The 16,011-nt window shown below is 35.5% G+C and overlaps 2 protein-coding genes and 2 long non-coding RNA genes across 5 annotated transcripts; 3 read left to right on the top strand and 1 right to left on the bottom strand.

The window, feature by feature from the left end:
* Positions 1-1,715: 1,715 nt before the first annotated feature.
* Positions 1,716-2,985, bottom strand: LOC124832045 (uncharacterized). Its single transcript, XR_015781940.1, has 2 exons — positions 2,347-2,985; positions 1,716-2,260 (listed from the first exon to the last, which is right to left on the bottom strand). It is a non-coding gene; the product is annotated as an uncharacterized LOC124832045 (long non-coding RNA).
* Positions 2,986-3,609: 624 nt separating this feature from the next.
* Positions 3,610-5,289, top strand: LOC124832046 (uncharacterized). The gene is made up of 3 exons (XR_007028315.2): positions 3,610-4,163; positions 4,362-4,444; positions 4,589-5,289. It is a non-coding gene; the product is annotated as an uncharacterized LOC124832046 (long non-coding RNA).
* A 187-nt stretch (positions 5,290-5,476) lies between these two features.
* LOC148193072 (uncharacterized) lies at positions 5,477-5,992 on the top strand. Its single transcript, XM_088099351.1, has 2 exons — positions 5,477-5,713; positions 5,798-5,992. The coding sequence occupies exons 1-2, from the start codon at positions 5,477-5,479 to the stop codon at positions 5,990-5,992; spliced, it is 432 nt and encodes a 143-aa protein (XP_087955477.1).
* A 2,173-nt stretch (positions 5,993-8,165) lies between these two features.
* Positions 8,166-14,377, top strand: LOC124832047 (tyrosyl-DNA phosphodiesterase 1). Of its 2 annotated transcripts, XM_047306162.2 has the most exons (15): positions 8,230-8,516; positions 8,600-8,818; positions 8,959-9,168; positions 9,478-9,538; positions 9,991-10,067; positions 10,174-10,431; positions 10,798-10,887; positions 11,007-11,141; positions 11,386-11,535; positions 12,762-12,865; positions 13,117-13,170; positions 13,299-13,389; positions 13,619-13,699; positions 13,787-13,940; positions 14,030-14,377. In XM_047306162.2, exons 1-15 carry the CDS (start codon positions 8,322-8,324, stop codon positions 14,098-14,100), a joined length of 1,950 nt encoding a protein of 649 aa, XP_047162118.2. In that variant the 5' UTR covers positions 8,230-8,321; the 3' UTR covers positions 14,101-14,377. The 2 variants fall into 2 exon arrangements, 1 of the variants encoding a protein (XP_047162118.2); XR_015781844.1 differs by lacking the exons at positions 13,787-13,940; positions 14,030-14,377 and adding an exon at positions 11,627-11,687 and having other exon boundaries at positions 8,166-8,516; positions 13,619-13,669.
* The last annotated feature ends 1,634 nt before the right edge of the window (positions 14,378-16,011 follow it).

Genomic DNA, 16,011 nt, shown 5'->3' with positions numbered 1-16,011 from the left:
TGTAAGGGCATTATGATCAACTATTGCAGTGTCCAATGCAGTTCCCTAGACAAATAACCTAGACAATTACCTCCAGTGTGCACTGGAAAACAGCTTCAAATATGCGAGGGACATCTTCAACCATTGCAGCTTTATATCTGCAGAGAATATGAGCGATCTTAGCTTATTCTCTTTCTACAAGCTTATTTTGGCCATGGGTGGACATTATTAGATAATAAAAGAATATGAACGTAGAGTTCTGAATGTTAACGCTCAATTAATTAACAAATAGAGAGAAGAATTGACATACTTGTTTACAACCGTGGCAAAAAGTGACAAGACCTCTGATTCTCTTGCATCAGGCACATTCCTAGCATAATCTCCAAGAACAGGATCCATCATTGGTGGTACAAAATGTTTTGCAATTTGGGGTTGATCCTCAGCCTTGTCCAAGAATGTATCAACCAGTTTAAGTGTTTCTCTCTTAACCGAACTGCATCAATAACAACAGTATCAAGGTTAACAGCAACCCCATTAATACAAATTCAATGTTATATTAACCAAACCAACCGTAGAAGCTTAACATAGGATGTTCTAGAGGCAAAAGGTCCACCCTCTGCAATACTTTTCGATATAAGCTCACTATACATTTTGTTGCAGGTAAAAAAGATTTTAGTCATTATTAATGGGAGGATAAAAGAATCTAATCTGTATATTTGTTGCATAAAACAAAAATCCATGTCAAAATAATATAAAAACATTTCAGTCAACAGAACATACCGGTACACATTCAACATGTCCAAAAAAATCAATGTGATCTGTGGTAGGAAATATGTTCCTAGAGAAGATGCAACACTTGTATTTGTCTGCAATTAGAAGAAATGTAAAGCACGAGGAGAAAACTAAACAAACGCTACAAACCATGACACAAATATTAATGGTTAGATATGTAATATATAACCATGCCCGTAAGGTTGAGCCATTTGGAATAAGTGGTTCATGATACAATATTGGAAGTCTACAATACACTACCAACAAATAATAAGACCCCAAAGGTTTATGCCTTTATGAAGGTACACGTTAGAGAAGTAATATAAACCATTATTGGTTCATGATACGATATTGGAGGTCTACAATACACTACCAAGTGGTCAAGAATTCGTTCCTCGCATCCCCATTCTTCAAGTAAAAAATTGAATTTTAACAAAAGGTAAGAAAGCCAGGGCATTGGCCATGATCAAATAATAAGATCCAAAAGGTTTATGATTTTATGAAGCACGTGCATGTTAGAGAAGTAACATAAACCATTATTGGTTCATGATACGATATTGGAAGTCTACATGACACTACCAAGTGGTCAAGAGTTCGTTCTTTGCATCCCCATATATGAAGTAAAAAAATTGAAGTTTAACAAAAGGTAAGAAAGCCCATGTGCATTGGCCTCGCTCAAATAATAAGACCCAAAAAGACTTATGCTTTTATGAATGTTAGAGAAGTGTTAGGATATTTATCCTATTTTATCATCATTATAGTGTGTCAAGGGTTACCCTATTTATCATGATTATATTGTGTCTAGGATTACCTATTTATCATGATTATATTGTGTCTAGGGTTACCCTATTTATCATGTATTTGTATCAATTTATTCTTATAAATAGAAGATTGTGAAAGGGATCAATTAAGCCCTCAAGAATTATTTCTTTTCAATCTTAAGTAGAAGTAACATAAACCATTAATGAGGGTCCACCAAACAGCTAAAACTTTCAAAATAATAGTTATATGTCTAACAATTACACATCAACACTTGGTAGAAACTTAAGAAAAGACAAGGTGTTAAAACCCTGCCTAATTATCAAATAACTAGCAAGGTACAACATTATATTATAATGACTCCTATCATGTGCTCAATACCAAAGTCATTAGATGTGTTTTTTTATGAAAGCTATTTGTTCAACTAATTTCAAATGCTCTTTTAAGAGCGTGGTAGATGTATCACCAAAATTATTTGCAATATTGCTTAACACCCCGAGTTTGAACTTCTCGTGTTGTATTTTGCTTCTCAACATATGAGCCGTAGAGGAGAGGTCAAGGTCAGCATCAGCATTCTCTGCTGCATCAGGATAGACCTTTAAAGCATGATTTAAGTTTTCTAACTTGCTATTTTGGTCTTCAAGCTTTTCTTTCATTATGTCATACTGTATTTCCAGAGATTTCCAAAAAGAATTCAGAAGTTCATGTACTTCAAGATTTGAACAGTCCAGTGAACTCTCCCTTTTGTCATCTGTGCACATGATAAACATAGTATTAGTAAATAGAAAAGTATATTAATAGTGCAAGAAGATACAGTAATATTTATAGAAAATTTACCTGTCTCAATATTCCATTTAAATGTATCCAAAACACTGGTAGGATCCGTGCCTGGAAAATACCTTTGGATGTATCGGATAAATGTAGCCTTGCTTCACCGGATATTTTCTGTGTAAAATGAACCATAATAACAAAACAAATAATTAATGATTATATTTCGGGATTCCATTAGCAAAATAAAATAAATTAAAAAAAAGGAATAATCTAACCTTTCTAAGGTTACCCATCAGATCTCTACAAAACAAAAAAAACCAGAAATTCATGTATCAAATCAACAGTGATAAAACAGTATTTAAACAGAAAGCTTTTAAGGTATTATGATGACATTTATCTCTTCCCTTTGAATGCTTATGTTGTGATTGCTCAAACTTTTGTTCGTTCTCAAGTTTTCATGATAGACCTCTGACCTCTTTTCCTCCTTACCATTGGAAGTGTCCTAAGATAGTGTTCTGAAATGTACTAGAATTTTATATGTGCTTGTTTTCCAAAAAATATCAGGTCTGTCTGGACTACTGGAATGTCTTGGTTGCAGAGTTGTTTGAGCCTACAGAATCCAGCCTAATCAGCTAGAGGATAATCTAGGAATTATTTAAACAGAAAGCTCCAGAGTTCCAAGAAATGAAAAAAAAGAAGGATAAACCATTCAACAGAAACAACATTTATTTACCATTCACGAACATGATAACCTACAATAATGGGGAAGGAGGGTGGGAGATGGAATAAAACAAACATTTCACGCAAAAATCCAAACCCGTGTCAAAAGAAAATTTCAATTTCAACAAAAGCTTATCAGAATCATTTAGAATAATTATAAACACAGGCAATACTAACTCAACTCTAAACAAAAAAATCAATACCTGGATTATCGCCCGATCGTTCTCCAGCAGAAACAAATGCTCAGAAAATCCTAAAGAAAGAAAGAAAAAAACACAACCAAAAGAAAATTGAAAGAACGAAGAAAATTGAAAGAACGAAGAAAATTGAAAGATATGAACCGAATTCCTTCATTGATAAAAGGTAAGAAGGAACGTCACCTGAATGAGAAGCAATGCAATGGAAGCAAGTAACGAGTTAAGTCAGGAGAAGACTATAGCCATATATAGCTGCAGAGCCTTTTCTTCCCTCCAACTTTTAAATCCTATTTTTTTGTATAATATAAAGAATTATTTTAGTTTAATTTATTTTAATTTAAAAAACATTACTTATTAAAAGATATAATTGAAAATAATCGTATATATTAAATTGATAAATTCACATTAAGTCTATTGGCAGAATAATTCCTGGTGAAGAGTCTGACTCAGATTATGCTGATGATGAAGTTGAGAGGGATCCATTGGATGAAGATGATGACGAGTTCATGAAAAGAGTGAAGAAAACAAAAGCTGAGAAGCTTTCTTTAGTTGACCATTCAAAGATTGACTATGAACCATTCAAGAAAACTTTTTATATTGAGGTGAAGGAGATCTCGAAGATTACTCCAGAAGAAGCTGCAGCATACAGGAAGCAGTTGGAATTGAAGATACATGGAAAGGATGTGCCAAAGCCAATAAGATCATGGCACCAGACTGGCCTTGCTAGCAAAATTTTGGAGACAATAAAGAAGATGAACTTTGACAAGCCTATCTGGTGATATTTTGTTTAGTGATGCTTTTGTTTAGTTATTATTTTTTAAAAGGTTCTGCTACCTAAGTAAATCTACTTTTGGTAGTCAACGTGAAGGCGTAGTGGGACTCTGTTAAACACTCTTGTGTCGCGCCCCCAATCTGGGATGAGTTGCACCTATTGTCTGCCTTTCTTGTCCATTCGTTGTCATCCAGGTATGGATATTATTGTAGAAAGTCCGAGCCGTCGTTTATTTTCCTCTCCGTGTGTTTGCATGCTTGAAACTTCAATCATTTTTTTTTTCGTATCAGCTAATGTCAAGAGAGATTATTTATTTATTTATTTTTATTTTAATTGTGCAAAATGTTTTTTCTTTTGATTGTTACCTTGTTGATCATTCACTGTTGGTGCAGGTGGTCTTTGAACCTATGCTTGCATGTTCGTTATTGTTCCATCTATCGCGCATGCACCGTGACTGACTAAAGAGCTGATCGTGGTGCGACTTTTATTTTATCTTGGTTCTGTTTGATTTGAGGCAACCATTCTCTAAACCCAGATTTTTTTCTTTTTCTGTTATCCCATGTACCAGTTGTAGAATTGATGATGCTTATTTGTCTGATCATACACATGTATCTTTCAGGTTTTGATTCGGTGTCCTTTTGTAAGGGAAACAGGATTAGATGGAGAGTCAGTTATTAATTCATTTTGCCTTACCATCACTCTATTTCAGCACATGTACCATAATAGAATTTATATCTTTCTAGCTAGTTCACTATATATGCTACATAACACCCATAAAATCTTTGGAATTGCATTGCTCGTGAAACTCATCAATTCTATTTTCTATTGTAATTCTTGGGAATAGGCTTCCTCAAAAGAGCATTTTCAGGAATTATTGACGGAAAACTCCCCATTATTGAATTCCTGTACATATCTATACTCTGGAACAATATGTACTCGCGTTGAGTTGTTTAATCATCGACACTCGTTGTTGAGAAATGTAATTGAAAGAACTTTTGGTGTGTTGAAAAAAAGATTCCCTATCATTGCAAGTAGCACTGAACCACACTATGGATTGGAGACGATGACTAATATCATACTAACTTGTTGTATATTACACAACTTCCTTCGGGGCGTGGATAACGATGACTCCTTACTCGATGAAGTTGATAACGAGTTGAATGAAAGGGAAGAACATGATGTTTCATCATCTCAAGTTAGAGAAGAGGATCATAGGATTGGTAGTAGTATTAGGGATTGTATAGCTGATCATATGTGGTGTGATTACCAAGTATCGTAGTTATTGTATTTTATTGTATTGTATTTTAATTTATTTTTATGTGTATGAGAACAACATATTATTAAGGATGTTTTATGTTAACTTCAAACATATTTCTTGACTCATTAGGTATAAAATGAATAGGGTAAGGCAACCGCCATTCCGTCCTCTGGTCCTACTAGAGAGTTCATGAAGTGGACAGAGGACATGGACACACGTCTACTACACTGCATGATCAAGGAATCAAGAATGGGTAATAGGGTTGACGGAAGCTGGACAACCCAAGCATATAGTAACATAGTTGATCATCTTCATAGCGCTGGGTATGTCGCAGTTACAAAAAATAATGTCAAAAATCGTCAGAAAGTGTTGAAGGATAAATGGCGTGAGGTGCATGACTTGTTTTCTGGATTGAGTGGATTTGCGTGGAATCCAGTAAGTATGACATTTCATGCTGAGGACAAAGTCTGGCTTGACCTGATTCAGGTATTTATAAAAATACTTATTTTTTATGTGGATCCTTATTATACATAATATGAAGCAGTGTGTATATTGTCTTTGTTGTTGCAGTCGCGGCCAGCTACGGCAAAGTGGAGAGTTAATAGTATAAAACACTATGATTTAATGGTTGAGTTATGGGCAGCTGATCGAGTTACTGGGAGTGGTGTTCGGACTGCTCGTCAAGCTCGAAGACAACGTGTTGGTCCTCATGTCAGTGTTGATTTGAATCAAAATATTGAGTACATTCCAGAACAGTCTCAGTGAACAGGGTACAGAGACCCAACTCCATCATCGCCTCCTCCATCTGTCGATGAATATAGTCCGGGACAGACTCAATCTGTGCCTTCCGTCCCATCAGGTGGGACTTCATCCTCACGAGGCTCGAAAAGGAAGGCACATATGGTGGATTCTATTGATACCTAATTTGATAAGTTGACGACTAGTCTGGATGGGTTTGCAAATGTCCTAAGCTCATCAAATGTACATTTTGGTGTAATTTCTGATGCCGTCGTGCGTCAAGTATCAGCGATGGAGGACAGAAATGAAATACTACGTTCCCAAACCGAGATTCTTCGTCGCACCCCCAATTACACATATATTGAGGCGGACATTTATGAAATGTTGACTGCTATGAACATCAGTGATGAAAATTTGCTAGAGCAGTGCTATGATTTCTTATGTCGAAACCCCACATGTACGAAGAGGTTGATGGAACTGCTACCACATAAGCGGTGGAACAAATTATGTAAAATGATTAAGCACAAGGCATTACTATCTTTCACATCCTCAAAGAGTTCCTATCTTTCACAGCTGCATGCCATTACTATTTAAGCACAAGGCATCCAAACACTAGGGGATGCAAGTAATGGCTGCTGAAGAGTTGAGAACATCATCCGTTATAGCATCCAAGAAGGAAAATGGAAGATTATCTGCATCCAAAACAGGATAACAAGTAGGATCCTTTTGTATTAAGTCACTCATAACAGTAGCTGCAAGAGAGAAAACTCCACCACCAAAATCTTTTGTCCTTCTAAAAATTATGCATAAGCAATGAGGCAAAACATTCTTTTCAGATCCATAGATACGAGCAGTATTTCCAGGGGCATAAGTTCCCAGGGACTGCTACACTTAGCCAAAATAATTACTAATAGAAACTTACTACAAATGGATATATATCTGGAGGACTTTACCGGTATGTCGTAGGAGAAGCCCGCGATGAGGGAGTTCTCGACGGAGATGGGCGTCAGCTCGATCGTTCCGATATGACCGGAAAAAATTTGAGTAAAGGTGCCAAGGGAGTACTTTGACACGAAGGAGAAACCAGTTATATTATTGAACAGTGTTTGGCATGGGTTATAAGTTTCTTAAGTATGTGTGAATCCTTTATATGAAAGGTGTGACGTTGAGGTAAGCTTGTATTTATTTTCATGGGTTGAGGAAGATGTCTTACGTAACTGTTGTAGTATTATATTATTCTCTTTGTTATTTTTGTTGTGGCGAATTCGTTTTCTCTTCCTAGCATGGAAGAGGTGAGAAGAGCAGAGATGTTCCCTTGGGGATATAATGAAGGTTGGGTGAAGATTTAGAAGGATAGCAGGGGGTAAACAGGGTAGTCACGGGTTGCATGAAGGAAGGAGAAATGGGTTGGGGACGTTGGTATGTGAACAAGTGTCATACTCGTGTTTTGGGCTTGGGAGAACCTGTTGGTTTGATGCTTGATGTAGTTCCGTTGGTGATGGAGAAGGAGAGGTAAGGTTATGGTTACTGGAATGAGAAATAAAAGTTTAGACTAAGGGTGAGAGAGAAAGAAAGAGATTGCTAAAATAGTGGGGAGGGGAGGTGTATAGGATAACAATGTTAAAGATAGTGGGGAAGTGTAGGGTGTTTTTGGAATAAAAAAAAGTAGTGGGGAGGTACAGGGAGTACCTTGGGTGGTGGAGGGAGCAACACCCAGAGAACACCCATGAGTGGGTTGCTTAATCCATATAGGCTTTTACTTGCTGCACCCCTAATTTTTTTTCATTTTTAAAAGTGTCTTCCGAATTAAATATTCGGAAATTTTTTATAATAAAATTTTTAGAATAAGATTTTTGAATTGAGATTCTGAAATAAAATTTTTAGAGCACATGAACTGTAATTTGAAATAATTTTTTTTAGAATGAAAATAAACTTTTTGGAATATATATATAATATCTTTCAGAATTAATTTTTCGAAATATTTCTATATGAAATATATTTGTGAAAGACCTTTCTGAAACACGTTGAAAATAGCTCTCAAGAATGAGTTTTCTTCATTTTGACTTTTCTTCTTGCTTTGCAGCAGCAGCAGCGAAGTATGGGCCATGGACCGTGATTCAATTATGGAGTGCAGTTAGTAATTGTGTGTACGCTGGAAACAATAGCCATCCGTTTAAGAGAAGTATGGGCTATGGACCGTCCAGAAGTCTTTGGGCTTTTGAAGGAAGGTCCAGCGTAACGTTGTTCGGCTGTGTTTGGTGTTTAGAGTTTGAAATGCAGAAAGAAGAAAGTGTTTGAGGGATGCGAAAGATTGTGAGTGTGTTTGGTCGCGAGGCGTTGATTTAATTAGAGATTAATGTCTTTGTCTGAGGTGGGATACCTGATTCCGGTGAATCAAAGTTTAGAGGAAGAAGGTTTAGTTCCGAAGTTAGCTATCACAGACGGCGCAAACGTTGTTGGGCGGAACAACATTCCTGTTCCGGACAAGAGGCTTAGCCGGAAGCACCTCACCTTAACCGCTTCTCGCGATGGCTCCGCTAATTTGCTCGTCGTATGAACCTTCTTCACTCTCTTGTTTTTTTTTTTTTTTTTTTTTTTTCAATTCGTGATTTCCTTTCGCTTTGTTAATGTTAGGAGGGGCCGAACCCAATCGTTGTTAATTCCGGGAATAAGAGAAGGAAGCTGAATCATAAAGAAGAAGCTACCATTTGTAATGGTGACGTAATCGAGCTCATTCCCGGTCACCATCTATTTAAATATCAGGTGTTGGGGGGTGACGTAAACTCTTCGAGTGGTAGAAGCAATGAACCTCAATCATCTTTCAGAAATAAAGCTTTAGGCAGGACTTCACGGGTATTCAACTGCTTACGTTATGATCCTACATTTTACATCTGTGTTCGTGTCATAGCCATCTGAATGTGCGTGCATTAAGATGATTTTTCTCGTTTTTTTGTTTGTAAAGTGAATTGTTCCGTTGGGTGTAAACTCTGCAGGATAAAGTTGAAACATGCCAGAAACAAGGTAGGAATGCAGAAGCAAGGAAGTTTGTGCATTCACAGTCTGGTGAAGACAGTAGTGTGGAGGCCATTCGTAATTTCCATGTCCCTAATGACCAAATACCTTCCACTTTTCGACTTTTGCGCGTGCAAGGGTTACCACCGTGGGCGAATACTTCTTGTGTTTCTATAGGTGATGTCATTCAGGTTAGTAGGGATAATTTTATTGCAGATTTTAACTTGTTCTTGCATTGCCCTGTTGAATGGTGATTTTGAACTATGAAGCATCTGTTTTTGTCCTTCATGGTAGCACTTAATTGAATGTTTCATTCTTCAACTATGGTCGATAATAAACATGCAATCCTACAGAGCTTAAAAGAAATCTTTTATACTTCAATGACTGGATAAATTTAATAATTTTGCACAAAAGACAGCTCGAGCTGCACAGCACAAGTATTTTAACCAGAAATTAATGGAACTCCTCATTGATTTTATTTTAATTCTTCTCACTGATAGGGGGATATTCTAGTTGCTATTCTATCAAACTACATGGTAGACGTTGACTGGTTGATTCCCGGTGAGTCTTCTGTTATGATTTTCCAATTCCTCCTTGCTTTTGCCTCTCTACACCCCCAAATTTCACCTGTTTGTAGTCTGACAGTCGTTTTTGTCCTTGAGACTACTGAGGTTATGTACTAATTAAAAATATTCTGGCATTCATTGTCATATTTTCAAATTGCTGGGAACATTTGTTATTTTGCGATGTTAATTCTTTTTCTTTTCCAGCTCCTCTTGCTCCCGCTGAAATAGTGCACACTATCTCTTTCTTACAGAGTATTACACTACATTACTTTACATATTTGCATATCCGAAAGGGGCAATCCAACCATCTATTTCTCTATTATGCACAACTATAGGCTGCTGGCATGTCTTGTGCTCTGAACTTCGTGCTTACGTGAACTGTTTTGATTGAGTTTCTCAAATTGTTGATCTCATTCTATTTCTCCCTTTCAATTTTTGCTGGGATAGCTTGTCCTGCACTTTCAAAAGTTCCCCATGTGCTAGTCATTCACGGAGAAAGTGATGGCAGGGTGGAGTGCATAAAGGTTTGTCTAAGATCTAATATATTTGGTTAGTTATTAGCAAGATTGATTACGTAAATAAAACTGGTTGAAAGATATTGACTTGCTATGCTACTTCTCTGATTGTTAGAGAAGCAAACCTGCAAAGTGGATTCTGCACAAACCAACATTGCCAATTTCATTTGGGACACACCATTCAAAGGCCATGCTGCTTATATATCCTCAAGGAGTGAGAGTCATTGTGCATACAGCGAACTTAATTTATGTAGATTGGAACAACAAAAGCCAAGGTTTGTGGATGCAAGATTTTCCATGGAAAGATCAAAATAGTCCAAGCAATGGATCTGGATTTGAGAATGACCTGGTTGAATATCTCAGTATACTGAAGGTAATGGAAGACAATTTTCATTTATATTGAGAGAGACGAGTAAACAATCTCAAGTTGATAAGATAAAACTAAGGCTGAATAGTTATTGAAAAACCTAGTTGAAGTAACCTGTCCCAAATATTAGGCAGTTGGATTATTGTAGAAAATTCACTTGTTAAAAGTTTTTAACAGGTTATTATGAAAACTTGTTGCTAGTCAAAGTACTTATACGGCCCATGAAGGCTAAATAGTTTCCAACAGATGTTGATATTGATGTTATTGTTTGACTGGATATTATCCTTAGTGTGCTATGATAACTGTCCATATTAAGCATTTTTAATAGGCACTATACATCTTAAGCATAACATTATTTATTTGGTGATTCAGTGGCCGGAGTTCTCAGTTAAACTTCCATCGCTTGGAAGTGTCAGTATATGTCCATCTTTCTTCAGGAAGTTTGATTATAGTGATGCAAGGGTACTTTTCCACTTAAAGTTATTAAATTATGTCCTTTTTTTATTGAAACGTTTAAAAATTTGTTGATTGTCAGATACACTGTACATCAGGATACATAATGCTGTTTGCATTATATTCAGGTTAGATTAATCGCATCTGTACCTGGATATCATTCTGGTACTAGTTTGAAAAAGTGGGGACATATGAAGCTGCGTTCTCTTCTCCAGGAATGTACTTTTGATGAAGAGTTTAGGAAATCTCCACTTGTTTATCAGGTACTGTTTGGCTCTAGGCTAGGTTGCATTATGCTCTTGTTTTGGCGCAGTTGGTTCATGTTAATCTTATAACTCTAGTATGAAATGGAAAAAAGTTAATGTTAAAGTATTTCACTATTGTTATATTTTCTCTCATTTCAACTCAAGTTTTTGACTATAATGTATCACTTCAAGACAGATTTTAGAGATTGCAATATCTATCATTTACTATTTTTTTGATGATCATGGCTTATATCTACTGCAGTTCTCCTCCCTTGGATCTTTAGATGAAAAATGGATGAGTGAGCTAGCATCATCAATGTCAGCAGGCCTCTCAAAAGATAAAACACCCCTTGGTATGGGGGAGCCCCAAATAATATGGCCTACTGTGGAAGATGTCAGATGCTCTTTAGAGGTAAAGCATTTAGATGTGGGGGATGTATTTTTTACTTTCTGAGATAAAAAAGGAAAACTGCCTCTGATTTGAGTTTCATGCTCAACTTAAGTTATTTTGGAGCATAATCAAATATCGGTTGATATGGCACGTGCCTGGTCTGTTTTTATCAGGTCAGCGACCATTTTTTATTTTGCGACACATGCTTAAAAATTCTCTCATACTTTTTAAAATAAGTCTAGATCATTTCTGTTTGTTTCACTTAGTAATGACAATAGGTATTGGGGCAGGTACCAATTACCCAGAGCTTAGGCTGCACGTTGTATGTAGAAGAGCAGTTGGCCCGACATTCGCCCGTTTAATTCCCGAATAGTTAAACATGGGCCTATTTACTCAGTTCCTCTGTATACAAGTTAAAAGACTGGAAATATTTTAGTTTGGCTTTTTACATGAAAAGTCATAGAGAAGAGTTCAAAAGTTATCATTATTAGAAATTGAGGTACTATATTGGAAATTGGCAATGTTTTTAAAATATCACTCCCTCCGTTTTACACTCTCATTTTTTAAATCTTTTGGTTTCTATTTAATTGTTATCTTTTAAGTTTAAGACAACATTAATTGCTATTTTGTCATTTATACCCTTATCCTTCGCCTAATTTTTAACTAGTTTACATATATACCTTTATGTGATGCAGAAATGAAAAGGGTAAAATGGAAAATCTTGTAAATATTTTATTAGAGTCAAGAAATTTATTGCATTTTTTTATTTCTCCAAAAGAACCTTAAATGATATTTGAAAAGGAATGGTTGGAGTAGTAATTATTGTATATAAAAGGTTTATTAATATATAGGTATGGCATGAGTATGAAAAGGGGAGTAACATACAGCCCAATTTTGTTGATATCTCGATTATGTACTTGAGTTGTTGGTTCTGACACCAATGCTTTTCCTTTTTTACTTTAAATAGTGGTTATTGTTGGATGGAACACTTACCACTATGTCAAACACAATTCAACAGTTATAACTGACATAAATATTGCAAGTGTTTGGGCTATCAAAGTAGTTCGTTGGCAAGAATGATTATTTAAACTTATAGTATCACTACTCTCCTTAGTTCCTATCTTCTCTCATGCTTGTTAGTGTCAACTTTTTGTTTCATCTTATTTATTTTTTCATGTAGTTCTGTTCGTTATTGAATTTCTAAGTGCAACTTTGTCGACAACTTTTGCCTTCTATTTGTTCTGTAGGGTTATGGGGCTGGAAGTGCAATTCCAAGTCCTCTGAAGAATGTGGAGAAAGCATTTTTAAAGAAGTATTGGGCAAAATGGAAAGCAGACCATACTGGTCGCGGGTAAGTTTATCTCATTTTAGTACCTCAATTTCTAACTTGTCGCTGGGAAAGGGTTATCAACAAGTCTAATTGTCTTCTATTAGAGTCTAACTTATCTAAGAGTCCCGTCGGTGAAAACTTGGCTCGCCTTTACTATTTTGAATATGCGTCACAAATTTTGATTGGAAACACATGCAAATTTTCCTAAAATTTTTATTGGGCACAAATGGTAATTTTTCTCACCAATTATGTCTATGTTTGCTATGTTTCAGCCGTGCTATGCCTCATATAAAGACTTTCGCTCGTTATAATAATCAAAGTCTTGCGTAAGACCTCCGTCAGACCTATTATATGCACTTCAGCTTTTATGTTTGTTGAATTTTTTAATCACGCATTGCACTGCTAAAGTCACGCTGTAGATAGTTAACTGTGGAATTACCCTCTTCCCAAATAGTTGGTTCTTGTTAACTTCGGCAAATCTTAGCAAAGCTGCCTGGGGAGCTCTCCAGAAGAATAGCACTCAGTTGATGATTCGTTCGTACGAGGTATGTCATGTTATCTGACCGATGATGTTCTTATCTGACAGCTCAGACCCAAAAATTGTCTAGCGCAGCCAAACCTCATCTAATAACACACAATGATCTGAAGATGCCAAAAAGAGTGTTTTCTCTGATTATTTGTTTCTTATTGTACTTTGGCATTTGCAGTCAAAATACATTTCATCTTGTTCTCCAGAAGTTTTACTAAAAAATATTTAAATTCATTTCATTTTAGCTGGGAGTGCTATTTTTACCATCATCATTCAAACGACGAGGATCCGTATTTTCCTGTACCTGTAATGTTGCACTATCTGAGGTAGTGAATCTTTGATGTTCTTTATGCTTGGCATGATTTAACTTCAAGTGGAGAGGGAGACTCATGCTAACAAAGTAAGAATTGCAGGATAAGTGCCCAGCCCAAGAATCTTCTGAAATGAAGAAAACAAAACTAGTAACCCTTAATGGGCAGAAAAAGGACAGTATGCATTCACCATCTGATGTTATTATCCCTTTACCTTTGCCTTACGAGCTCCCTCCTCTTCCTTATTCCTCCCAAGGTTAGTCACAGCTGTTTCCCGCACTTTCAAGTGACTTCACTGTTGTTGTCGCGTGTAACTTGTCTTCTAATTATTAATTTCCTCTGCAGATGTCCCTTGGTCTTGGGACCGGCAATATAAAAATAAAGATGTCTATGGTCATGTTTGGCCCCGGATTTGAGCATATCAACACCGATTCCATTCACAGTGTACATATCATTTCGACTCCTCTCAGTCGTGTTATGGATAATGGCACTAGTGTTTTTGCAACCGAGTTTCCATGTGCATGTAGTTTGTCATACTTTGCACAAAGTTGTCTTATTTTCATTCGTGTGTTTTGTTTTCCTGTCAGAAATATATCAAATATTGAATGCTTATTTTTGATTCTAAGAGAATTCTTTTTTTTTTTTGTTTTAATTACTTTTCATTCAGAGGTATTGAAACCATCTTTAGTAGGTTGGACTGCATTAAGATGAGATCGTAGCTCCTTTATAAATATCCTTTGTCACATACTATATGGACATTATTTTATATTTTTATTACTTAAAAGTTAATAAACACGAATTGTATCCCAATTATTTTTTAAAGCTAATTCTTTACAAATAATTCGTTATTGACAGAAAAATGAGGATTTGCTTTGCTAAATTTTAAAGGACTAGACAACATAAAAGTATTTGTGTAAGTGTTTACTGTAAATAATTGTTAGTGGACAACAATAAGGAGAATAGGATTGGATGAAACTGAAATTATTTGAAATAAGGAAAATAGGATTAGATGAAACTGAAACTATTTGAAATTTATATGGTACAAATTTTTAGTGTTTAATAACTGAAAATATCAATATTACTGTTATTTGTCTCTTTTATCTTTCTCAGATTCTTACTCTTGGCATGCTTTTTTCTACCATTTCTTCTTATTCGTTGTTCTTTTCTTTGTGATTGTTTGTATTTCTTCTATTCGAGTTATTGCAGGACTTATCTTCCAAATTTTACTTATTTTTTACTAGATAAGGTGATTTATATATGGATTAAAATCCAAAAAATGTAAAAGAAATGGGGTAGTTTCGCTTATTAGAGGTAGAAAGCAATCCAAAAATGTGAAACAGAAACATGTCCTCGCTTAGATGATTATTCCATATGCAACAAATTGGTTTTAGAATGGTTACTAACTATTATTTTAACATCCAATCAATATTTACAAACTCTTTACATCTATTAATTATTTTTCAATATCTTTTTTTAATAAATATAAAAGTTAACTTTTTAACACTCAAAATCTTTTAAAAAAAAATCGTAAAAGTGGTGAATATAAGAAAAACATATTTCCACCGACTGTGTTCTTCAAATATAAAGCACCAAATTTCTATCCCTATTAATCCGGTCTTCTAAATACTAGAATACAATGGTTACTACTAAGATACGAAGAATGGTGACATCCAGTCTAAGCATGATAAACCAAATAGCAGATATTATCAAATTTCAAAGCGGAGGAAGTTGATAGTAAGTGTTACAAAGTTGTTGAAAGCAATAAACATAAAGCAACTTATTTATTGGGCTAACATAGACCCATACAAAGCAGGAAAATGTATTTTTTAACAACTTTTTTTATTATAATTATTTTACAACAGTTCATGTGATAGTTTATGATTGATCCATTTTATATGTATCAATAACGACACATAATCTATTGTAAAAAGATATTATTGAAAAAGGTTGTTAAAATATCATAATCCATGTTGCTAAATTTGAACACAATAATACCACATAAAGTTAAAAGCCACCAGGAAGAAGAGGGAGGAGAAGGTGAAGGATTCTCCCCTCTTCCAACTGCTTCCCAGCTACATTGATAAGCACCTAAACGAACATGGATCAGAAAAATGCTGCAAATAGGTGGGCTCCGATGTGGATGGCGTGGAAGAGTAAGTGGAAGACATGAAAGGCATGCAAGGCATGCATGAAAAACATAGCTTGAAGGGTTTCAATGAATTGAGAATGATTTGGGATTGAAAACATAGGGCGTCGAGTTGGTTTATATAGAACAAATTCACGAACCCGAGTGCCGGAAATAGAACGTAATGTTGCCTCCTTGTATG

Source organism: Vigna umbellata, chromosome 9 (assembly GCF_029865625.1).
Source record: "Vigna umbellata cultivar VRB3 chromosome 9, Vumbellata_1.0, whole genome shotgun sequence".
NCBI classification, from domain to species: Eukaryota; Viridiplantae; Streptophyta; class Magnoliopsida; order Fabales; family Fabaceae; genus Vigna; species Vigna umbellata.
Note: the sequence above shows the minus strand (reverse complement) of the source record. Positions and strands in the feature narration are given on the sequence as shown.

What these genes read in the sequence shown, in the direction of transcription:
- LOC148193072 (XM_088099351.1), top strand. Translation starts at nt 5,477, where the DNA reads ATGGGTAATAGGGTTGACGGAAGCTGGACAACCCAAGCATATAGTAAC. An exon ending in TCTGGCTTGACCTGATTCAG is followed by an intron (nt 5,714 to 5,797) that starts GTATTTATAAAA and finishes TTGTTGTTGCAG; the next exon opens with TCGCGGCCAGCTACGGCAAA.
- LOC124832047 (XM_047306162.2), top strand. Translation starts at nt 8,322, where the DNA reads ATGTCTTTGTCTGAGGTGGGATACCTGATTCCGGTGAATCAAAGTTTA. An exon ending in TTGATTATAGTGATGCAAGG is followed by an intron (nt 10,888 to 11,006) that starts GTACTTTTCCAC and finishes CATTATATTCAG; the next exon opens with GTTAGATTAATCGCATCTGT. An exon ending in TGATGATTCGTTCGTACGAG is followed by an intron (nt 13,390 to 13,618) that starts GTATGTCATGTT and finishes ATTTCATTTTAG; the next exon opens with CTGGGAGTGCTATTTTTACC.